Raw genomic sequence first — 25,497 nt, forward strand, 5'->3', positions numbered from 1 at the left:
CCCTTTCTTTGGGACTTTTGCCTCGGCTTACGTCGTTGTTTAACTCAAACTGTCCTACTCATTGCATTTACTCTGGTCAACTATCCTACTTGCATCACTTCTTTTTCCTTGAAGTTCGATGCATCACCCTCCTTTCCCATAGGTGGAAGCCTTGTCAATGACTCGGCCAACTCTGACGCTTCACTCAAACTGAGCATCATTGGTCCCAACTTCACTGTTTTCATGGCAACTTTTTCCCCTAAGTTCAATGACAAACTCACCTATTCCTTGGGTGGAAGCCCCTCCGACGACTCACCAAGCTCAGACGTTGTCTTTCCTTTGACTACAACTTGCTTTGGACAGTTCCACAACTCATGCAAACCACGGCACAAGAAGCATTTTACTCACTTCTTTTTGCTCCTCTTTGCCCTCTTGGCTTCGACTTTTCCCTTACTCGAACCAAGCTTCTTGGGCTCCTTGTCTGCTCCATCATCCCCTTTGATGACAAACTTCTTCAGACACTTCCACAACCTATGCGGACTATGACATAAGAAGCACTCCACTGGCTTCTTCTCACTTTCGGCATACTTGACTTCAACACCTCTTGCACTCGAACCAAGTCCCAAGGCCTTACCCGCCGGCTTCTCCTTAAGCGTGGATTTCTTCAGAAATTTCTTCAACATGTGTGGACCGTTGTAGAGAAAGCATTTTAACTTGTCCCTTTTCCTGTTGGGTCTTTTCTTCCCAACTCATAGTTTCCCATTACCACCATTTTTGCCGTTGCCGTTGCCATTGCCACCAACAACATCTTCCTTGTGGTACCCACCATTGCCCCTCCTGTTGGGCTTGGAAGATTCAAACTTGTCTCTTTTCGAAACAAGTTCCAAGGTGAATCAAGTCAGTGCCATTTGAAAGTCACAACGAAGGCATTGCGAGAATGGGTGTGGGATAATGTCACAAGCCAAAGTGCAAAACCCATGACCATCGCACCAAATGCATCTGATGGAGATCTATTATGTAGATGGGGATCATTTGGCCTACAAGAACTAGCCCAATTTAGTAACCTATTGGAGAAACCTCTCAAATTGAAGCCTAGTTGGCCCAATAATAAAGATATGGCAACTTAGGCTATTTTTAGTAAGTAGGGGAATCATATCTTGTAGATTTGATATGATATGATGTAATCTTGTAAATCCCCAAAATTAAGGGATAGGCTAATCTCGTCCGTCGATGTAATTTAATCTTGACCGTTGGTTTTGGGAGAGCTCAACTATAAATAGAGAGCCTCCCCCTCACTTGTAAATCATTCCATTGTATGTGAATTCTTAAGAGTAATAGAATTCTGAGAGTATTTACTCAAACACCTTGTGTGCGTTCTTTTCTGTGGCTTTCTATTGTTCTTTGTGGCTTCTTTTGGCATAAGTTTACTTCCACTATACAAATTGGTGCCTTGGAGGAGTTCTTAAGGAATCCTCACTTGAGTAAAGGCTGACTTAGGCGAGTTTGAACGAACGGATCGCCTAAGGCTGCACGGATGATCTAGCATCATGACACTAGGACTTGTGATTCTTGGATCTGGAAGGGTATACCAACAGGAAGAGACCTATGTTTAGAAGGCCTTGAATGGCAAATATGCGGAGAAAAACAAGCTACCATTATAAATGGTAGGATTCCTATTAGAATTAAACCTTTTAAAACCAAGGATGTCAACCATAATAACTTACATGAGATGGGAGTTTGGATGACTGCAAAGCATGATATTGAAACTGCTGAACTATATTTTATCAAGTCTACTGTTCTAAAGAGAACAAAGAGGCCAGATTTTAATAGCTCCACAATAGTTTTTGATAACAGGGATAGTGAGGTGACTATGACTAGATATCAAATTCATGTCAAATGGAAGAAAATCAATGAAGGAATGGAAGTGGGATTTTGTTGTATATTATCCTGGTGGAAGAATTATCTTCAGTTCGCAAAATACATCCATGTTAAAGATTTTGTTAAAAGGCAAATTATGGATGTTAAGGAAGTCCTTTTTAAGTTTCGATCAGCAGGGATTTACCTTCATGGGAAGAACAAATTCCTGAAGTTATTAGGAACATATCAGGTTAACGTCCATTTTATTCACCAAGCCATCTATTCTAACGTTAGGATTCTAAAGGATAATTTAGATCGGTTGAGGTAAAAGCATGTAATAAGATTGGGAGCGCAATCAGAAATAGTGTTAACAGAAAATCTCATGTTAAGAAGCTCATCCAAGAATTTTCAAAAGGAAGGATGAACCTGTAGGGAGGGTAAGTTTTCTGTCTTGTTTTAATGACTATTTGCAGCTTGGTGTTTTAAGGTTTTGAACCTGAACACTAATGGAAAAGAAAAAAGATATTATCAAATATTGGTATGGTTTTTTTTTTTAACGTAATATTGGTATGGTACCAAGTAAGCACGCACATTCTACGTTAATGCATCGATAGAACTTGAAACATAATGGTTCGATAAAAATAATGTTAAAAAAATATTAAATATATGTGGTACTGGTGCGTATCTATTAATATTTTATCATATATTCCAGCTAACTTAAATGCGCGCTGAAATACCATAAAAGGAGAATGGTTAAAACGTGTAACCATTTCAATAAAACACAACGAAAAGGAAACAATAGAAAAATAAGATCAATAGATCACTTTAAAATGGATATTTAAATAAATAAGTAAACAAATAAATAGATAAGATGCCATGAACTAAATTACCAAAGTTGCAAAGCTGTAATGCGACAAAACACTGCCCGATTCTGGGAAAATCATAGGCCCTCTTCAGTTTCATAACCCAGTGAAATCAGGATGTGTACTCAAAAGGCTGCGGGACCTGACGTTCATCATCAACCGCCATAGCTGATGAGGAACTCTGTTGCCCTACTGCTGGTCGACCAGTGGTTCGAGATGCTGCTGATGCAGGTGCATCTGTTAGAGAGAGCACCTCGGGTTCATTAGGGCGCAGGTCTTTAAGAAGAACAAACCCGGATGGTGCCGATTTCACAGGCACATATCGGCTGTCTTCTAGAAACTTGATGAACTTCTCTTGAGCAGGAACCACTCTGGCTGGATTGGTCAAAATCTCAAATGTCGGCTCCGGCTCTGGCTCCGGCTCTGCTTTCTTCTCCGGAAGGCTATCAACCTGCTTAACACAAAACATCAATGGCAGAAGATAGTAAATATATTTTGGTTGTTCATCACCTGAACATATCTCAAGCAATCAATGAAAACCTATGACGTTCCGACTTAATTTTTCTTGAAATACCTATGTCTAGCACCCATATCTAACACATATCCGAATATGGATAGGAGAATATGTTCCTCCAAAGACCCCCGCAAACTATAAGAAAACTCAAGGAAGAAAAAAAGTGAACAGAACTCTATCCGGTACTCACATCCAAACTTGAGTAACAAAAAACAAAACAACACATTTCAAGAGATATTTCGACGTTAAATTTTTAGAGTTGTATTGGAATTTTAGTCCCAACTCCAGCACAACTCAAAGTATGAGTTATAATTAATTCTAATATTCTGACATATTTAAATTGCCAGTTAATTGATTAGCTCACTGGTCAGTGCACTAAGCCCCCATCAGTCTTAAATTCAAAAACCTAAACCTATTCTTCGACCCTTCATTTTTCTTTAAGTATGTGTTTGATACATATTTAGATATAAACACAACAATATGATTTCCAAAAAGAACCTCCAAATACATTAAAAAAACTTAGAAAATATTGAAAACACCTGTGTTGGACACATACATGTACCTGACACACCTGAATCCATGTAACACAGATCTAGACAATAAAAGACAAGATTTAAACATCGTTCAAACGGATAACTCGATGAATCTTACCTGCATAGCTTCCCCATCCTTCTCACTAGATGGTTTCCCTTTTCCAGTATTCAGAGAAGAGGATGAGGACTCCAGCCCAGATGATTTTTCAGCATTAGCCTTTTGTTCTGCCTCTTTCTTAGCCCTAGCTTTAGCCTTTGCTGAAGTTGACAGGACAGCAGTTGGAAGTTTAACAGCTGATGTAGTGGTAGAAGCAGTAGTTGGTTTAGGATACTCAAAAAGAAAAGGTTTTGCATGGGATAAGAACTCAAATCTTGGAACCTTCAGGTCATAGTTCAGTCCAATAAAAGCTGTGGGTGAGAACGACAAGCTCACAAAATGGATGAGAGGATACCAATACCAAAATTGGCTGAAAACCGCAAGACCAACAATGGCAGTGACTTTGTTGTGCTTTGTCTTGGAAAGCAATCTTATGGTCACATTCCTCCCACCAGCATCAAGGATCCCAGAGGCCAAGATTGCTCCCATCTTGCTCATTGTATCTTCATGCTTATCACGTATTATCTTTTCCAGTTGTCGCCTGGATTAAGGAGATAAAAAAGGGTAAGCTAAATAAATCAATAATATGTAAAACTGTTACTTGAAAACGAAGAAATAACACCTGAATGTTCCAACACGTGAATCACTTGCTTCATTGATCTGGACCATGACCATGGCCATTGCATTGAGGGCACCTTGACGAACAAAATCAACAGCATCCAAAGTTAAGGGTTCTAGCAATGATATGGCTTCACTCAGTCCTGTGCCAGCACATGATATGCCCACTGCAAGTGCCGCACCATATCGAACATGTGGGTTGTAAGACTCAGATAGTAAAGACACAATTCGAGGAGTCTGCAGTGTTGACCAGACAAAAGTGTTGACCAGACAAAAGGTGAGCTTCAGAAATTTATAGCCCAATGACAGATCCAAAGATATAATACAGTTAGAAAATTATGGACAAAAAGGTGCATAAAACATTGATCACATCCCACACATAGATGAGGGAATACGCAACCTACCAGCGCTGGCTCAGAATATAGGACAAACCCCAGCGCTAAAACAGCAGTTCTCCTTACATCATCACTCACATCCGATACAGCAAAGTGCAGCAGCTGACGAATAGCCTTGTTGTTTGCGGTTCCCCTATAGGCCAATGCTAATGCATACATGCCACCATAACGTAGTATAGGATCTTGATCCTGAGTCATCTGCTCAATTAATGCATCTGCTTCTTCTTCCCTTCCATAAACTGTAAGAGCTATCCCTAAAGCTAAACCCCTGAAACCAAATGGAAGACACAAGTAAAGACCACTAGCAGGATAAAGACCAGTTCAATACCAAGATATCGGACTTTACCTAATAATTTTCTCATGTTGTGTCTCGTGTGCATAAGCTAGCATCTCACTTGCTTTCTCACTAGCAGTTCCAACCATAAGCAAACCCATACTGATGCCAGCAGCTTCACCGGCAACAGCACTGTCGGTATAGAGCACAGTTTTGACTTCATCATAGATATATTCATCAGCAGTTCCCAGAGCTGCCAAACCAAGACCTAAGCATGCACCATGTTGGATAACCTGGACCAAAAAAAAAAACCAGTAATTTAGTCCACAAAAACATAATGCTACTTTGTCCAACAATAGAAGACAAATCTGAATCCTCACAAATGGAATAGAGATAAGAAATAACAAACTGATGACCATGTTTTCTTGTGAGTAGATGGAACTTTGGCTCTTCAGCATGTCTCTTTATTTTCAGGCCTATTTGTTGGTTGGGGGGGGGGATGAGGCTAATGTCGGCCAAGAAAGTTAGTATACCTCAACATTAGTGTTTTGAAGGCTATCACGAAGGAATTGCTTAATGCCTTCACCATGGTTGGCATGAATGAGACCCAAAGCATACAGTGCACCACCTTCAGAGTATGGACTCCCACCACCACCAGCCCCACCTTGGGGTAGGTATGGAGCCATCAGAGACCGCCCCTGCTGCAGATGTCCTCTGTGAATAACACCAAGCCCAGCTGTTGCACTGAATTTGGCCCAATTTGTAGCCCTACTCAGCCAGTCCTAATGATCAGAATACGAATAGTAAGTATAAAGTCTAAAAGAGCAAAAAGAAACAGCAAGATGAATGTTTTACCAGATTGTCCCTCAGGAATGTATCCACAGTTGTTCCAGCATGCATTATAGCATTTGCATAGATTGTAGCACTGTGACAAACGCTATTCCTCATTTCAACAGATTGTTTTATGGTCTTCAAAATTAATAGATCCGATCTAAGATGAAGAGTAACCAGTTAATATCTTGTATGCATCACAAAGAAACATGATATGAATTTATTTCCACCAAAAGATGGTACAAAAGAAATCAATGCCTCACTTGTTATGACTGTACAAGAACTGTAAAGTCAACTGTATTGAGGTCTCTCCAGACAAAATTCCTTTGATTTTTGTCAGCCTCTCAGCGTACATAACTTCTTTAGGATCAGCCTCACGCACATCAGTCATAGAAGCAGAAGAACCATCTGTCATCTGAACATCCTCTGCAGCAGTAGAATTTTCATTTTGAATAGGACCAGGGTCACTGGATTCTGGCTGTAATGATTCTGAAGGCAGAGATTTGGGAGCTGGAAGTCGATCTCTTACATTTAAGAGAAAAGCCTGGTGCTCATTCTCCACAAGATCGAATGCAACTTGGAAAGCCAAAAGAGCATCCTCCTTATTTTCAGAGCGGAGAAGTTTCTCCAATATATTGGCAACACCTTCAGGTTCATCCAAGAACATGAGACACTGAGAAGTACTCAAATAATCAGGATAAGGCAATTTTTGGTACAATTTAACAAGAAGCTGAAGCACCTGCATGAACCAAAGAATAACCGTCTGGCATTATGGATCTTGCAGAATTTGCAAGGGTGTAATAGAGAAATACAGTTTGTACTAATAAAAGAATATCAAAGAACTAGTAGCAATGGCATTAATACAAAGTACAGATCTTTTATGAATTACTGAAATATCAAACTTACCTCTCGGCGGTATTCTCGGCGATATATAAATGAATGAGAGACATGAGTGGAATATGCTAAAGTGGCATGAACATTATCACTCCTTATTATTGCTTCCTCAAGTTTATCCAGTCTCCGGCACTCAATTGCAATTCCCATCCCTTGTTGGAATTTTCCATCAATAATACACCTAGATTAAAGAACAGTAAGATAGCCAGACTAACTCCAAATATTTACATCAACTATGAAAGAAAGCTCTATTACTTGTCAAGCATTCTCTCTACAATTGCCTCCAACCTACAGTCAATCTCTGCTGCTCCATCACTAGACTCAGCTGCCTTTGACCGAAGGCTAGCGTACTCATCTATTGCCTTGGCTGAAATTAAGAGCATAATGAGTCAACTGCATGGAACATCGAATTTAAAACATGAAATACAACAACAACAAAGTGAATGATTAGGGTCAGTTAAAATCCTTATTAGCAGCAAAATACAACCAGAGCCAACATACTAATGGATTTGAATTATTGAAACAGTTATTAATGATCACAAAATATAGCAAATGACTCAAAGTTGTTACCAAGGAGAGTGTGAACATAATCAGAATCCTCAGAAATATCGAAAAGGGGGCCAGCTCCAAGAGCACAAGACAACGAATCATTGAGTTCCCCCAAGTAATAAAAGACCTGAGGGTAAAAACATTGTGGCCCAGATAAGCATAAGCCAACAAAGTCAAAATTAAATAAAAGAGCAAGTAGAGAGAGGCCATCTACTTCTGTTACTTCTCAGTTACAAATTGTAAATGCAATCAAACTAAAGTTAAACATATCAAACAGCAGCAGCATTTTTACATGAAAAATGAATCCAACAAAAATTATAACATTAACATAAGTTTATATATATTTACACACACACACATGTTGCTTGTAATAGAAAGGCAAAAGTCACATAGATGAAGATCATGGAGTTTAGATTTTTCTTCTTCCATTTTTTGAAAAGAACCCATCTTTTCAATTTCAAAAAATATGCTAGTTATACACATTTGATCATTAAGAGGCACATTGATACACATGCAAACAGTAAGGGGAAAGAGAGGAGAACCTTTGAGACAAGCAGAGCAGCAAGTTGTCTCTGATGCTGGCCAAATTCTTCATCTTCAGATAAGCTTTCTCTAAAAAATACAAGCATAACATTGTTATTCACATAACTCATTTAGTACTTCTTTTGAACTAAAATTACTACCATTTTAGGCAGATAACTTATACAAACTCTCTAAATAGTGCCAGATAAATTTAAAATAAGCTGAAAGCAGATGAATTAAAGTCATGTTCCCCGTCTTCCCCCAGCCCAAAACAGTTACATGAAATTTTCCAATTAAAGTGAAAATGGAACTTAGTTTAGCAGATGTCAGATTTTCATAAAATAACCATCACCATAGTTTTTATTCACTAAAAACTTATAACTTGGTAAGCGAAAAACCATTACCTACATTGCACAATAGTTTCTTCTTCTTTTTTTTTTTTTTTTGTCTGTGTGTGACTAACAAAATAATTGCTTCTAATTCTTCCTAATCTAAAACTTATAAAATAAGTGCAAAACTGCAAAGCATATAGCTCGTCTAAAGCAATCGTTAGTCACATACAAAAGTACAATTTAGTTAAATCACAAAAAATTTCACCATTTGCCTACTATAACCTAAGAAACCAAAAATTAAAACCTTTCCAAATCTCCAAAATTCCAAAATTTACGCTCTTAATGAATTCAAACTACATTCTCAGTCTTTCCTACAGTAGCTAAGCCAAAACACACACACACACAAGGGGAAAAAAAAAAAAAGCTTTCTTCACTTTGTTTCCTTCAATTTCCCACACTTCAATCAGTTCAAAACAACCAAAACCTAAACCTTAACTAAACAGAAGGAAAGAAAATATCACAAAAACGACCACCATAATAAAGAACAAGGCTTACATAATAGGAATGCTGGTGGAGATCTCTGGCCAAAATTGATCAACGGAACTGATTAGATTATTGACAGCATGGAACTTCAATTGTGGATGGCTCTCATTAAGCATTGCTAATAACCCTCCAGCGGAGCTGACCATCGTCGCCGCTGCCGTTGCCATTCCCCAAAATAAAAATAAAATAAAAAAACACCAACGTTCTATGATTTTGGGAGATTCGTCACTAGAAAGAAAATGGAGGGAAATTGGGTATTTTCGTCGGAGAAAAAAGAACCTTCGACGATACTTAGACGAACCCAAACGATAAAGGGACGACGGAGAAAGAAAAATATTTCCGATGCAATATACTGGGAAAAAATTTGTGGAAATATTAATTTAAGTGCTTGAAATTTTTATTACTAACTTTTTTTAATTACTTAATTTATATTATAAAATTGTTTTGTAAATTCGTAAATATAAATTAAAATATATATAATTATTTTATTTAATAGAAGTATATAATTAATTTTTTTAAAATTATTTTTTTATTTTTAAATTTATTAATATAATATTTTATATTATTTTAAATAATTTAATTAAAAATAAATATGATATTTTAAATTTCTCATTTAAAAATATTAATAATTTATTTTAACTTTTAATAAAATAACTTAATATTTTCTATAATAGCAACTTACATTAAGATTGAAACACATCCTAATATCGAAATATATTCAACGAATTTAGTACAACTTTTATTTAAAAATTCAAATTTGATTACCATTTTTTTTTCTCATTTATTTTGTTATATAGACCAACTAAAATTTTGAAAACAGCAATAAAAGAATTAAATTTAAATGTAAAAAAATACAATATATTTAAACTTAAATATAAAATATTCAAAATTTTATTTTATTAGATTTTTCTAAATATTTTAATTTAATTAATAGTACATGTATTTGGTTATTTGTTGTTTTATTTATTTTAGGGGTGATATCATATTTAGTACTATACTTTCATAAAATGTCTAATGCAACACTTATATTTTGAATATATCAAATTGGTATTTGAATTATCCAAATGGTTTTATTGCACAATAGAATTTCAAAAATTTCCACAAAACTTGAACCTTGTGTTTTTTTTTTACGAAAATAAATTTTACCAAACTTAGTAGTTGTGTTTCTATACTAGCGAGATTTTTTAGTTCCTAACTTTCAACCAAATAATCTTTTCGCTATCCCAAACCCTCAATTGCTGGGCTCTTATCACGAACCAAATAGAAAACGAAAATTATAACTTTCCAGTGGAGAAAGTTCACTTTCTTTATAGTAACCAAAATCAAAATTACTATCACGAATACTCATGAAAAAATAGAATTTACTTTGTAACTAGATAAATTTTCTTGAATTTCGGTAAAGTATCCATGTATAATTAATGTGTCTATTTGGATATTTTTACAAGGAAATATCACAAGAGTTCTACTTGAACAAAAATAGGAAAAAAAATAATATTTTAGTAGGAAACTCAGAGTACAATAGAACTCATTAGGTCAGGTGGCACAAATTAGGTTTCCTAGACCTAATGTGCCACCCAACTCATGCTATAATGGATTTTTAAACTTTTGTCATGTTTTGAGTACAATTATATATGTAATCAATTATGATTTTAATTAAAATAAGCTCATATAATTATTCAACCCAATAACTAGTTTTATGTTCCCAAAATATTATTTTATTTAATTAAATTATTTTCTCAATCCAATTCTAATTACATCAAAATCATGACGATTTTATGGTATTAGAATCTACGAGTAAATACATTTAATCTTACATGTTCAGTAAAACTACAATGACTAATTAATTTAATTTTTTACTCTTGACTCAATTATTTAATTACAATAAATTAAATAATAATTCAAAGAAATTAAATTAATTTCTAAGTCATCTTTTGTTCTAAAACCCTACACCTGACCTAGATGACGAATCAAAATGAGAGTGACACATTGTGTTTCCAAAGCAACTCATACTATCGTCATATGATAAGTTCATTAAATAATTTGAATTTAGACATATTTATAAAACCGTTAAATAATAATATTTAATTTGAGGACTTTAAAATCAAGTTGAAAACATTCTAAAATGATTTCTAGATGTTCAGAGGTGAATGGGATTGAGTACGAATCTTTGGGAGTCAAAAAAACTCAAATTATGGGAGGGTCTCATGTCTGCCATAGTTGTATCAGTATAAGTCCCTACTACTGTAACTTTTTGCTCACTATCATACTTGTATCGACACAATTGATCCTAAGTTTTGATACGACTATGCTTGGACCCAAAAATCACCTCAAAACTCACCTAATTTGACCCTCAACATTACCATACCAAACCAATGACTTATAATACTTAAAAGCCAAGCTCAAAACATCTTTCATACTCTCAACAACACCTCCAAGTGCTAATATAATGATTATGCTTAACAATCAAGTAACCTTACTTAAAAATCAAGCAACCAAACATTCAAATGCATATTCTTCATATATTTAATTCATACTTCAACTAGGACATTGGACATAACATAATATATGCATACATGCTTTGTCCTTAACTTATAAACAAATTATACAATCACTCAAAATACCAAAGTGACTAACATCGGCATAGTAGACTCTAATTATTTCCTGTTCACTTAGGTATATGCCAATACAGGACTAAACTCAAGAGACTCAAAACAAACATTTTTTGAGCTGAGATGGAGGATTTGGATTGACCAAAAAGTCTCTAGCTATCTGGACCTATTCGCCACTTACTGACCGTTGCCAAACGTGTGAACGTATGACCTAAAAATACTACAATAGAAAGATATGAAATTGAAGCAGTGGTGCTTGCAAGTATATGGGTCAAATTGTAATATAGTATAGTACAACGGGGTACTGGAAATATTCCGTGGATCGTACCCAAGGAAGGATGGACTAAACTTGATTTTTTTCTACAGTAATGGGTCTAAATAATAATAATTGAAAATTATATTACAACAAGTAATAGTAAATTTTAAGATCATAAAATAAACTAAAATTACTGAAAATAAATAAACAATTAACGAAATCTCAAATAACAGGTATAAGAATAACTCACTTCAGTATTTGTAATGAACTTCAAAACTTGAGTTTTAGTGAATTAGCTAATAACTAACCAATTATTACCTCTCAGCCTCTAACTGATTAATCAATAAAAAAACCACTTATCTCTTGACCTCGTAGTTTAAATCGAGATAAATTATGAGATGCTCCATAGACTTACCCCCTTGGCCTATCTCCCTAGATTACTTTCTAGGGTTGTCAATTCTAATTTCTACAGGTTTGTTAGTAATGTATAAGAAGAGGCATTCCTGCTAATAATGAGTATCCTTTTGACCTAGAGATCGAAAGAACTTTGCGAAGAAGGTGAAAAGAATTGAGAAAAATGGCCAAAAATGGGAATGATTCCGGTCTCAACGACAATCTAAATGGTCATGATGTTAATCTCCTATTCGTCAAGTGATAGATGACTGAGATAGACCAATCCCAGAGCATGTTGTGCCAATTTTGGATGACCTAAATCTAGGGATTGTTAGACCACAAATACAGGCTCAATAGTTTGAACTGAAACTGGTAATGTTTTAGATGTTGCAAACAGTAGGATAGTTTGGTGGACCGCCCACTGAAGATCCAAGATTGCATTTATGACTTTTTCTAGAAGTTTGTGACTTGTTCAGGTAATAGGGTGTTCTTGAAGACGCCCTGCGACTTAAACCATTTCCATATTCTTTAAGAGATCATGTAAGAGCATGGCTGAATGCTTTACCTTCGGGGATAGTGACATCATGGAATGATTGTAACACCTCTAACCCGTATCTGTCACCAGAATAAGGTTACGAGGCATTACTGTAACACCCCTCGCCCGTATCCCTCGCCGGAACAGGGTTCGAGGTGTTACCCGACTTTTACTAATGCTTCTATACTAAACAGGGCCAAGAAATCTCAAACAATTTAAAACTTTTCTTTTCACATGCGATCTGTCCCATATATGGGCTTACGAGGCCCAAAATATCACTAGCCAACATAGGCCAATTTACATGGCCAAAACACTTTATCAATACAAGCCACCACCTTTGGCTAACTTATAGTATCACATACTCAACATTAAAACCCTATACATGACATAGACTCGAAATACTAGGATTTACTTACACCAATAGCGTGAGCTCGACAGTGTGATAATATCTCCGGCGAACTCCAACCCGAGCAAGTAACTGGAGCCAACAATCTATAAAACAGAGGAATGTAACAACGGAGTAAGCTTTCATAAGCTCAGTAAGTTTTAAGCAATGCAAACAATTAAACACAATTATACTTCGATTATTTAATTTCTCAAGAGGCCATATTCTAGGTATATTGCCATCTGGCCGAATACACACAAACACATAATGCACGTTCAGCATTCTTATTACACTTAATCTGAATTCATATAACATAATTAAATCAAATACTTCCACATACTTTCACACCCTGACCCGGTGTATCATGATCATAGATATAGTTATAACATTTATTCACGTATGTATCACATTACACACTTATGATTCACTTCAAATCAAACTCACATATGAGTACATAATGTATACCTAGCCCACTTAACATATTGAATGTATTCATTTGTCAATCTAACACGAGGTACCTTAGTCTTAGACTTTTCTCAAATCACCGGCATTTTGCCTGCTAGGCTCGAGGCCCAATTATCATTTCACCGACATTATAGCCTGCTAGGCTCGAAAGCCCAAATAGTATCTCACCGGCATTATAGCCTGCTAGGCTCAAAGGCCTGAATAGTATTTCACCGACATCATAGCCTGCTAGGCTTAAAGGCCTGAATAATGTCTCACCGGCATAACAGCCTACTAGGCTCAAAGGCCCGAATAGTGTCTCACCGGCATAATAGCCTGCTAGGCTCAAAGGCCCGAATAGTGTCTCACCGGCATAATAGCCTGCTAGGCTCAAAGGCCCGAATATAATACCAGCACTAGGCCTGCGGGATTTAACCCGGATATAATACCAGCACGAAGCCTGTGGGATTTAACCCGGATATACATCAAATATCATGCATATTTAATCATATATTAACACATCTCATTCAACATATCACATTAGTAGTCATTTGCTACATTCGGATATAAGCTCCATATGAACACCATCATTTACATTTCGGTTCAAAAGTCATACATAAATATCACATATCCATTTCACCATTCAAACTTAACCCATAGTGACCATTCGACTAAAAGTCATATACATAAATTATTTATCGCACAACTTAATTCAAGTAGAACCAAAAGGTCACAATTCATCTAATATATACATATTGCTCACTGATTCGCACACAACCTTTCAAATTAGCAATTACAAGATGGTTCCGTACATAGCCCATCCTTATCAATAATTTACGATGGTTTTACCCTTACTCACATATATGAGATAGGCATTTTTACCTATGCTTCTCAATTCACATTCATGATTCAATTCCAATCGGTTTAACATGTATAAGTACATATCGCATACTTGGCCAACTTAATGTATTGAATGAATTCGATTGTCGATTTAACACAAGGTCTCATAGTTGTAAACATGAAACCATTTCTTATAGGTTCGATTCACATCAATCATCATTTTCATTTAATTCACATGTACATAATTAGGTTGTTCGTACCTGAATAATTTACTTTACGGAACGAATCCACATATCGTATTAGCCCATAGTCTTATAACACCACACTTTTAATAGTTCACCTCATCGAAGTTCACAATTAATCACTTTAGTGCCAAGCCATATTCGGCTACCACAAAGGACTAATAATAATAATTTTATACACATCATGGTTTCCTTTAGATATTTAATAATCACAAATCATGATATCTCTACCAACACATATACGGCATAGTTTATTCATTGTAACACTCATTTAGTGCATCAAATTTCCAAGTCCAATTCAACTTAAGCATAATAGCCATAATCGGCTTATAGCCTTAAATCATTACATATTCGGCACATTAACTAAATAAAATTTACGTTCTCTTTGCCATATTAATTTAACTCTTAGGCATATAAAAAGGAATCAAGCTTAAACACTTAAGAACTTACCTCGAATGTTACCGAACGATTACAACGGCTATTCGATTACTTTCTCTTTTCCCTTATCCAAATTTGCCCCTCTATGCTCTTGAGCTTAAATTCAACAATTTTAAACTTAGTCATTATTCGACGATTCAAGCATCACTTTCAGAATATATAATATATATATTCGAATTTCACACATACAGATCATAGTAAGCTTATAAGAAATCAATAAGCAACTCATTAACAAATTTTTGTCAATGTTTACCACATAATCATAATTTCACTGCAAGCTGTCTTCCTCAGCAACAGTCACTAAATCATTTATAACTGGAGCTACAAAACTCCAAATGAATTGCCGTTAATTTTCCCTGAAAATAGACTCATATATCTTCTATCCATAAAATTTTCAGAATTTTTAGTTTGGTCAATCAATACCAGATATTTCTTAAAGTTTCCCCTGTTTCACTAATTGACTAATCTGACCACTCTTCACTACAAATCAAATTTCTCATTGTACAGAATTCAAAATATGTTCTCGTTGATTTCATTTGAAACTAGACTCATTAAGGAGTCTAATAATATAAACTTTATCTTATAACAATTTTTGTACAAATTATAATGATTTTCTAAATAAAAGGAATAAGGGACCCCGAAGTCATTTGACTCTATCCCACGCCACTTCAAATATCTCATTATCAGAAATTCATTTGCTTTCACGGTTTGTTTTATAAAAAACTAGGCTCATTAAGCTTTAATTACATAATTTATTCAGCTTCTAACTCATCTCCCACAATTTATGGTGATTTTCCAAAATCACGTTACTGCTGCTGTCCCAAGCAGATTTATTACCAATTCACTCTTTCACACATACCTTGCATTCACATTATTTAAACATTTATATCACCAATCAATTTCATCACATATCTATACTTTCACTTATGCATAATCTCAATACAATACATCATGCTCAATTATACCTTAACTTATCCATTCCTTTCATTTAAACAACTCACATAACTTATTTATTCATGAACACATTCGGCACTGTACATCTTTACAAATATTTCTTGGCACCTTTATCACATTTTCACAATCGGCATAACCGTGTTACCAATCTAATACATCAAAATTTACTTATCCAAGACTACATTCAGCATATATATATTCACATAAACACAATAGCCGAACACTTCATGAAGTTACCGAGACTCATCATTTGCTATTTCACACACACTCACATCCAATCCTTTTTATTAAACACTCAAAATCAACCATCTTCATGCCTTATCACAAAAAAAAAAATCAAAACACCAACCAAGACACTCTACAACCCATAGCCGAATGCATCACTTCAAACCAATAACAAAAATTGAGTCATGGGCTATGAAAGGATCTTAGCAATTAACTCAATTTCACATAAATGATCAAGAAATAAAATTAAACATACCTTCAATTAGAATCACCAAGGCCAAATATCAAAGAGCCCTTTTTTTTCTACCTTAGATTTTGAGTTTTCTCCTTGGCCGAAATCCTCAAAGTATCTTTCCTCCTTCTTTCTCCCACATTCGGCAAGAACAAGGCAAGGATGTATGGTCCCTTTTTTTTTTTATTCATTCCTAACCCATTAACTATTATAATATTAATATGTAAGGCATATATGGCTATTCCACCATTAACATGGCCGGCCACTTACTTAAAAATGGGGAATTTGACATGCAAATCCCCATATTTTAAGCCATGCAATATTTGACCACTACACTTCAACCTATCACAATTTCAATATTTTTCACATAAGTCCTTTTTAATTAATTTCACATTTAAATAACAAAATAAAAGCATGAAATTTTCACACATACACTTTCACTTATAATAGGCATAGAATACAACATTTAATTATTTTTGGGACTCGGTTTTGTGGTCCCGAAACCACTTTCCGACTAGGGCCATATTAGGGCTGTCACAATTACTAACCATTTCACATCATTTACAACAAATTTCACATACTATTTACATATATCATCATATCGCATTCATTCATAAACAAATTGTCCCTTATATAGGTCCACGAGACCTTAAAACATGCCTAAAAGAGGTTCGGGACTAAACCAATAACATTAGCAAACTTTAAGAAACTTAGAAAAATTTCAAACTTTAAAGGGTCACACGCCCGTGTGAATAGGCCGTGTGCCTTACACAGCATTAGACACGCTCTTGTGTCTAGGCTATGGCAAAACAGGGCATACATACTGACTTGGGTCACACGGCTGACCACATGCCCGTGTAAGTCTCTGACTTATATAACTAAGATACAACAGACATACGGTCAAGACACATGCCCGTGTACCCAATCGTGTGGGGCAAATTAGGCTTGGTTTAAGCTACATTTCCCACCTGTCTCAAGCACACCAAAACCACAACATTTTTGCATCATTTGCATACATTTATAGACAACCAAATCATGCAATTTTATACATATTCCATGCCATTTAAATACTATCCAATCCACTACTCAATTCCACAACCAAAGCATAGCAAATCAATATGCCAAAAATTACTACAACTTACATAAGTTCCAATTGTATAAACTCATCATCTTATCACTTATTACATACCACAAATCTTACCATTTCAACATTCTATAATCAAACCATCACATAAGCAATATATACATCATATAACATACTTTTCAAACACACCATTTAAATCAACTTAAAAGGCCATACATACCAACATTTACAAGCCAAATCTCATAGCCATAATTACAATTCAAAAACATATCAAGATGACACTAGCCTATACTTGCCATATACCACATATACAAATCTCAAAATGGTACCAAAATAGATGTCTGATAGTTCGATTGAGTCATTGACGAATCCCAGATCTGAGCTAGCTTTATCACATTGTAAAATAGAGAACATTGCACACAGTAAGCTTTAAAGCTTAGTAAGTTCATGATATAACACATTTAACTCATCACTTAAATATGATTCAATCAATTAACTAACACTTGATACAACTCATCACATTACTCATTCTTATACAATACTATATACTACTTTCATACCACATCGTTAAGCTTATAATAAGTATTCATAATGCTATTCAATCCAAATCATTTCATTATTCATTTACCAAATATTTCTTCAATTTTATACTCAATATCATCAACCAAATAGGTTCCGTACATACCTATACCATCACGTTCTTATCTATCACATTTATCACTTCAATGCTTGATGCACTAATTCCTTCGATCATCCTTAAACGTTCAATGAACTCGCACACTTAGTGCCAATTAATTAGCCGAAGCTATAATAATAACGTACACTTAGTGCCATTACATTAAACTGAATTTCTATAGGCATTGCACACATAGTGCCATTTACTCAACAAACGCTGTTATAATCTCGTACACTTAGTGCCATTTTAATAGCCATAGGTATTTCATTATTTGCACACTTAGCGCCTCATATATTTAATCCCCAATTCACATAATCAAACTTCACAATCACATTTCTATTCATTTCAACACATATAAACATTATTTAAACCATATGTATTATACACGAACTTACCTCGGACGTAAGAACGAAGATGTTAGTCGATCAATCGAGCACTTTGTTTTTGCCTCGATCTAGGTCTGAATTTCTCCTTTCTTGATCTATAGAAATTCAAATTCACTTATTCAATCTCACATTCATTCAATTAAATTCAATATCACATAATTTGGCCTTTTTGCACATTAGCTCCTAATTTCTACATTTTTGACATTTTAGTCCTTATTTCACAAATACACAAAATTCCTATAATCCCATTAAACACAAGCTTGATAGAATATATATTAAGTCCCTAGAAGTCTTTTTTATTTCACATTTCAACCCCTCAATTTCTCATTTTCACAAATTAGTCCATAAATAGCAATTTCATCAAAAATCACAATATAAAACATGTTTATCTATCACTAAGCTTCCATATTTCACCATTTAACATCATAAAATTCATGAATTCATCAATGGAGAATGGATGAACTAAATGAAAATTTGGATTTGTTTTTACTTAATTTACATGTAATTTGCTAATTACCATTATAACTTTTATAAACACATTTAAATTTCCACTAATATAAGCCCATGTTTGTCCATCCATTAATCATGTGGTCTAATAACAATATAAGGACCCCACATTTAAAAACACACATCAATTTGGCACTTAATCAAATAGAATGCTACTTTTGCATTTTCTGCGATTTAGTTCTTTTCACAAATTAAGCTCACAAACGGTAAAATTAAATCACGAAAATTTCACACATATCAATTCACATACTATACGCACAGAAAATGATATTAAAATATTTTTGACTAGATTTATGGCCCCGAAACCACTATTCCGACTAGAGTCTAAACCAGACTATTACAACTCTCTCTTTAGGGATTTTCGTCCCCGAAAATCTTTAGAGGATGAAACATTATTCGAAGCTTGGGAACAATTTAAAGATTTAATTCGAAAATGTCTGATGCATGGATTTCACACTGGACTCAAATGGAAATATTCTATAATGGGTTAAATGCACATACGCGAATGGTAATTGATGCATCTACCAATGGTACATTATTGGATAAATCTTACAACGAATCATATGAGATTTTGGAAAAGATTGCCAACAATGACTATTAGTACCCTACCACAAGAGTTAGGACGTATAAGAGAGTTGTTGGTACTATAGAGCTCGATGTAATTACTTCGTTGATAGCCCAGGTATCTTCTTTAGTTAATATGATCAAAACAATGAAGAAGCCCACTGCAACTTAGGAGATGAACTCAGCAGAACTATCATGCAATTGTTGTGAGGAAGATCATGTGTTTGATGAATACCCATCAAATCCAACATTGATATACATGTGTAATTTTAACCGAAATAATAATCCCTATTCCAATACTTATAATCCGGGGTGGAAGCAGCATCCGAGTTTTAGTTGGAATAGTCAAGGTGCAAGGAGTCCACATAATGTTGCAAGACAAAATATCCATAATGCACTACCCGGTTATAATCATCCTATGTTGAGGGAAAATGCTCAACAAGGCCAGGTATCATCTTCTAATTCTATTGAATCTTTATTGAAGGAGTATATGGCAAAAAATGATGTTGTGATTTAGAGTTAGGCTGCGCCTCTTCGATCTCTTGAAAATTAAGTGGGGCAATTAGTGAACACTTTAAATTTAAGACCACAGGGAGCATTGCTAAGTGATACTGTAAATTCGAGAACCCAAGGAAGGAGTAGTATAAGGCCATCACTCTTAGAAGTGGGACTCAGTTGGATGAAATTGTTCAAAATGCCACGACAGAGGAAGAAAAATCCAACCGCAATCAGGAAAATATCTCAGAACCTACTGAACAACAGATAGCACCTAAAAAGGGTACACAGAGAAATGTTGTGACAAAATCGGTTCATGTTGCCAACAAAAATGGCACAACAAAACAATATCAACAACTTGAAGGATGACCACCTTTACATTTTCCTTAGTGATTATAGAATTCTAAATAGGATATTTAGTTTAAAAGGTTTTTAGATATTTTGAAGCAACTCCACATCAACATACCATTAGTGGAAGCTTTGGAAAAGATGTCCAATTATGTGAAATTCATGAAAGACATACTGTTAAAAAAGTACAGATTGGAAGAGTTTGAGACTTTTGATCTCACTGAATGGTGCATAGCAATGTTGATGAATAAACTACCTCCGAAGCTGAAAGATCTAGGGAGTTTCAATATCCCCTATTCAATTGAAAATTATTATGTTGGTAAGGCATTATGTGATTTAGGAGCGAGTATAAATCTAATGCCGATGTATATTTTGAAGAAGCTAGGACTTGGGAATGCAAGACCTACTACGGTGACTTTGCAATTAGTTGATCAATCCTACGCCCATCCAAAAGGTAAAATTGAGGACATGCTGGTGAGAGTAGATGTAATAGCCCAAAATTGGGTCTAGTTGGAACAGAGGTTTTGGGACTGCAAAATACGAGATAGAAATGATTATTTTATGATTATTTTGAGGTCTATGATATGATTACATGATTGTGTGGAAATTTCGTGAAGAAATTCTATGCATAAAGTGCTCAATTTGAAGTTAGGGACTAAATTGAATAAGTTCCAAAACTTGCATTCTAGAAGTTTCTAGTATGAAATTGCTTTGAAACATTAATTAGGAGGTCTTAAATAGCAATTTGACCAATTTCTAATTGATGGACAAAAATTGGACATGGATGGAATTTTTGAAAGTTTAGTAAGGAAGGGCATTTTGATCATTTGGTAATAAAAAGAAATAAAAAGGGAAAATAAAGCCAAAATTGACTCATCTTTTTCATGGAGGCCGAAATTAGCATGGGGGAAGCCATGGCTAGGGTTTTCAAGCTTTCCAATCTCAATAGTAAGTCCGTTCTAACCCCATTTTCCAAGTTCTTTACGTTTTTGGAATCCTGGTAATTTGATTAAGCTTATTCTAGCAATAATTTAAGTTAGGGTTCATATTTGGAAAAATACCCATAGGTGAAATGTGTTTATTTTGCTGTTTTATGATAGAATATGAGGTTTTAAATTACGTTAGACAACTTGTGCTACTCGGTTTTGAGTGAAAACGAGTAAAATGGTTTAATCCGTAAAAATACCTAATAGTCATAAGTATATGTTAGAGTGAGAATTTGATGTTTCCATAGAAGGGAAAAGTGATCAGCATGTCATAAAACATAAGAATAAGGGATGAAGTTTAATTCCCAAGCCTAGGGGCAAAAGTGTAAATATGCAAAAGTTTAAGGACAAAATTGTAATTTTGTAAAAGTTTCAGTTAAGGACTGTTTTGAATAGTACATTAATTAAATAAATAAAATATGATGTTTTAGATCCCGAAAAACAAGATTTGAACTTAGAATGAGAGAAAAATCGAAAATTGGGAAAGTTGGTAAAATAGTCGTTTTAGTATCGAGGTAAGTTCATATGTATAATAAGCATTAATTTATGCATGTTTCAATGTAAAATTGATATATTTATTATGATTTTCGAGGTGTTGAAAGTATGTAAGTTGGTATGATAATAATACAACAATAATGCTGTAATTTATATTTGAAAGTTAAATTTAGTGAATTAATTGAATTATGTTAAATTAAATGATTATGGTGCCAAGTTTATGAATTGATTTAAAAATATGTCTATGGTACATGAAGTGCATTGAATTATCATACATAAATGTGATTTCTATGATTATGGATATTATGGGAAATTGTAAGTTCATATGATTTTTAATAAGGTAATGTGTAATTTAATGTTATTGCCTTGATATTAAATGAGACGTAAGTTTATATGCAAGTAATACATCAATATTACTTGTATTATGATATTTTATAATAATATTGGAAATATGTTTGTGGATAATTACTTGATTGGTGAAATTGTTGGAAAAGAGAGAGAAATCCCGGTTGAACCTTTGGAAAGATTGGATGATACAGATAGTATGTAGCTAGGTCACATGTATGGTGCTGAGTGCACATCATGTGTACAAGAGAGCTACAAGACATTATGATGTAGCTAGGTCACATGGGTGATACTATGTGTACACCATATAGACAAGAGAGCTACAGGATATATGTAGCTAGGTCGCATGCGTGGTTCCAGGTGAAGGACACCATGTAGACAAGAGAGCTACGAGATAAATTGGCTAGGTCACATGGGTGGTACTGAGTGTTCACCATGTGTACAAGAGAGCCGAGCTATATGATGGGTGGAGCTATGTGCTGAAACCACCAAGTATCGAGGATTGATCCGAAGTGTTCAACGGGAGACTCTCTATGTATTGCTTTGTGAGTTTTGTGATGAATAAGTGCAGGAACTTGGTTATGTGAATGATGTGTTCATTAAGTGACCAGGAGGTGGTAATGTTATAAACAAGTAAGTTATACATGAGGATGATTTTATGGTGACCTTGTGATCATGGGCCTATACTTGGGATGTATGAAATGTGGTGAAAATGATTTGTGATATGTATGTTAAAATGAGGTTAATACAAAGAAAGTGTGAAAGAGTGAATTAGCAATAAAACTGTTTTAGACAGTAGTAGTGATGTGATTTTGAAAAATCACCAAAAATAGTAGAAATTGAATCAGAGACTTAATAAGATATCAAATTAAAGCTTAATGAGTCTATTTTCAGATAAAAGAAACAGAGAAAGAAAAAAATTCTATATTTTGAGATATTTATGTTTTTGTGAGACTGGTTCAGAATGATTACGTGATCCCCTGTTCTGACTTTGGAAAATCAAAACAATTTGGATAAAAATAATTAGAGGATTAAACTTATATTTTTAAAATCCTTAATGAGTCTATTTTCAAGATAAATCAACAAGAACATTATCTGAGTTCTGTACTGTGAGATAATTAATTTTTAGTGAAGAGAGGTCAAAACTGCCAGAAAGTGAAACAGGGGAAATTTTAATGAATAAAATGTACTAATTGGCTAAACCAAAAATTATGAAAATTTTATGGTGGAAAGATATACGAGTCTAGTTTCAGGGGAAATTTATGAATCTTAATTTGGAGCTCTGTAGTTCAAATTATAAATAAGTAAGTGACTATGACTCATGTGGACAGTTTGATGTGAGAATTTATTAGTAAATTGTGAAATCGTACTTACAAGGATGCTATATACATTAAGGATGTGGAATGGAGAGGAGGAGGAGGAAAATAAATATATGTGGAATACATGGAAACTATGGTATATGAAATATTGATATAATGAAATGAATGATATGTGTTTATAAGAAAACAGAAAGAGAATGATATGATCATGACATGTATATATATATATGACTAGTCTCAATGTAATGCTTGTTGGGTATGGAGTTGAATTGAAATGTTTTAGGTAAACATGTTATTTTGCGCATCTGAATTGTGATATTTTATAAAGATATGATCTAGTTTTAAATATGAATGCTTGATGATTAAGCTAAAGATATTTGGTAAGATGGTAATCTTGGTATAAATGTATAAGTGGTACTATAATAAACAAGGTAAAATGAGTATGAGAGACACATGTATGATGACATACAAATGCTATGTTTGTGGTTTAATTGAGAATATTTAATCATTAAATGAATGCCATGTTATATGCTTTTGATTTTGTATAAGTGTGTAAGAGATTAAGGTTGACCAAAGCTTGGAAAATAGCCTAGGTATATTCCACACAGGCAGAAACACAACCATGTGTCTCAGCCGTGTATGGAACACGAATTTGGGACACGGGCATGTGGAGCCTTAAAGCATGAAATTTTCAAGATTTTTGTAGGTTCTCGGTTTAGTCTCGAACCCTTTCTAAAGTATGTTTTGGGCTTCGTAGACTCAAATAAGGGACTATGTGTAAGTGAATGAACGTTTTGAAATATGAATGAAATTTTATGGCCTGTATTTTAGTTTAATGTTTGTATGTTTGTCCGGTAACGCCTCGTACCTTATCCCGGCCTCGGGTACGGGTAAGGGGTGTTACAGTAGATAAATTTATCTTTCTTGCTGATTTTCTTATTTTAGAATTTGAAGCTAATCAAAATGTGTCAATTATTCTTGGAAGACCTTTTCTTGCTACAAGCAGAACTCTAATTGACGTACAGAAAGGTGAACTGACCATAAGGGTAAATGACCAACAGGTTACTTTTAATGTTTTTGATGCTTTGAAATGTGCAGACAAAAATGAAGAATGCCACCCCATTGGTTTGATAGAAGAAGTAGTAGTAGAGGAATTCACTAAACTTTGCCACAACAATTTTGATAGTAATGAAGACTCATTAGAAAGGATTGATGAAGTAAGTTTAGAAGAACTTGGTGAATTCATGGAAGCCAAACAAATAGTAGAGAGATCAAGGAAAAAGTTTGACTCTTTGGATCTATCAAATCATTCGTTCAAGCCTTCTAAACCTTCTACAGAGAAGCCTTCTACATTGGAGTTGAAACCTTTGCTGCAACATTTAAAATATGAATACTTGAGAGATAACAGCATCTTGTCGTTTGTGATTCCTCTGGAATTGACATCTGAACAAGAGGTCAAGTTGTTGGAAGTCCTATGATGATTTAAGAAGGCGTTAGAATAGACCCTTGCTGATATAAAGGGAGTTAGTCCTACGTTTTGCATGCATAAAATCTTGTTAGAGGATTGCCACAGCAAGTCTATTAAGCAACAGAGAAGATTGAATCCAATAATGAAAGAAGTTGTCAAGAAAGAGATTATCAAGTGGCTTGATGTTGGCATTATTTACCCAATCTCAAACAACCTGTGGGTAAGCCCTATATAATGTGTTCCCAAGAAAGGAGGCTTCACAATGGTTAGCAATGACAATAATGAGCTCATACCAACTCGTACAATCACGAGATGAAGAGTGTGCATGGATTATCAGAGCTTAACAAGGTAACTAGGAAGAACCATTCCCTTTGTCGTTTATTGATTAGATGTTGGACAGGTTAGCAAGGAAAGTTTTCTACTATTTTTTGGACGGTTATTCAAGGTATAATCATATTACCATAACTCCT

The 25,497-nt window shown here is 34.6% G+C and overlaps 2 protein-coding genes across 3 annotated transcripts; one reads left to right on the plus strand and one right to left on the minus strand.

Annotated features, from left to right (window-relative positions):
* Positions 1-2,643: 2,643 nt before the first annotated feature.
* Positions 2,644-9,159, minus strand: LOC107960338 (26S proteasome non-ATPase regulatory subunit 1 homolog A). 2 transcript variants are annotated; one of them, XM_016896672.2, is made up of 13 exons: positions 8,814-9,159; positions 7,947-8,016; positions 7,426-7,531; positions 7,111-7,222; positions 6,868-7,036; positions 6,225-6,700; positions 5,986-6,121; positions 5,664-5,912; positions 5,203-5,423; positions 4,866-5,124; positions 4,466-4,698; positions 3,865-4,384; positions 2,644-3,150 (listed from the first exon to the last, which is right to left on the minus strand). In XM_016896672.2, the coding sequence occupies exons 1-13, from the start codon at positions 8,966-8,968 to the stop codon at positions 2,812-2,814; spliced, it is 3,045 nt and encodes a 1,014-aa protein (XP_016752161.1). In that variant the 5' UTR covers positions 8,969-9,159; the 3' UTR covers positions 2,644-2,811. The 2 variants fall into 2 exon arrangements, with proteins under 2 accessions (XP_016752161.1, XP_016752160.1); XM_016896671.2 differs by having other exon boundaries at positions 4,466-4,743.
* An 11,396-nt stretch (positions 9,160-20,555) lies between these two features.
* On the plus strand, positions 20,556-25,037 carry LOC107961096 (uncharacterized). Its single transcript, XM_016897333.1, has 2 exons — positions 20,556-20,868; positions 24,505-25,037. Exons 1-2 carry the CDS (start codon positions 20,556-20,558, stop codon positions 25,035-25,037), a joined length of 846 nt encoding a protein of 281 aa, XP_016752822.1.
* The last annotated feature ends 460 nt before the right edge of the window (positions 25,038-25,497 follow it).

Source organism: Gossypium hirsutum, chromosome A05 (assembly GCF_007990345.1).
Source record: "Gossypium hirsutum isolate 1008001.06 chromosome A05, Gossypium_hirsutum_v2.1, whole genome shotgun sequence".
Lineage (NCBI taxonomy): Eukaryota > Viridiplantae > Streptophyta > Magnoliopsida > Malvales > Malvaceae > Gossypium > Gossypium hirsutum.

Coding starts and splice junctions, on each gene's coding strand:
- LOC107961096 (XM_016897333.1), top strand. CDS start 20,556: ATGTCCAATTATGTGAAATTCATGAAAGACATACTGTTAAAAAAGTAC. Junction 20,869..24,504: donor ATCCTACGCCCATCCAAAAG/GTAAAATTGAGG, acceptor TTCTTATTTTAG/AATTTGAAGCTAATCAAAAT.
- LOC107960338 (XM_016896671.2), bottom strand. CDS start 8,968: ATGGCAACGGCAGCGGCGACGATGGTCAGCTCCGCTGGAGGGTTATTA. Junction 7,532..7,946: donor CTGCTCTGCTTGTCTCAAAG/GTTCTCCTCTCT, acceptor TTTTACCCTCAG/GTCTTTTATTACTTGGGGGA. Junction 5,125..5,202: donor CAACATGAGAAAATTATTAG/GTAAAGTCCGAT, acceptor ATTTGGTTTCAG/GGGTTTAGCTTTAGGGATAG.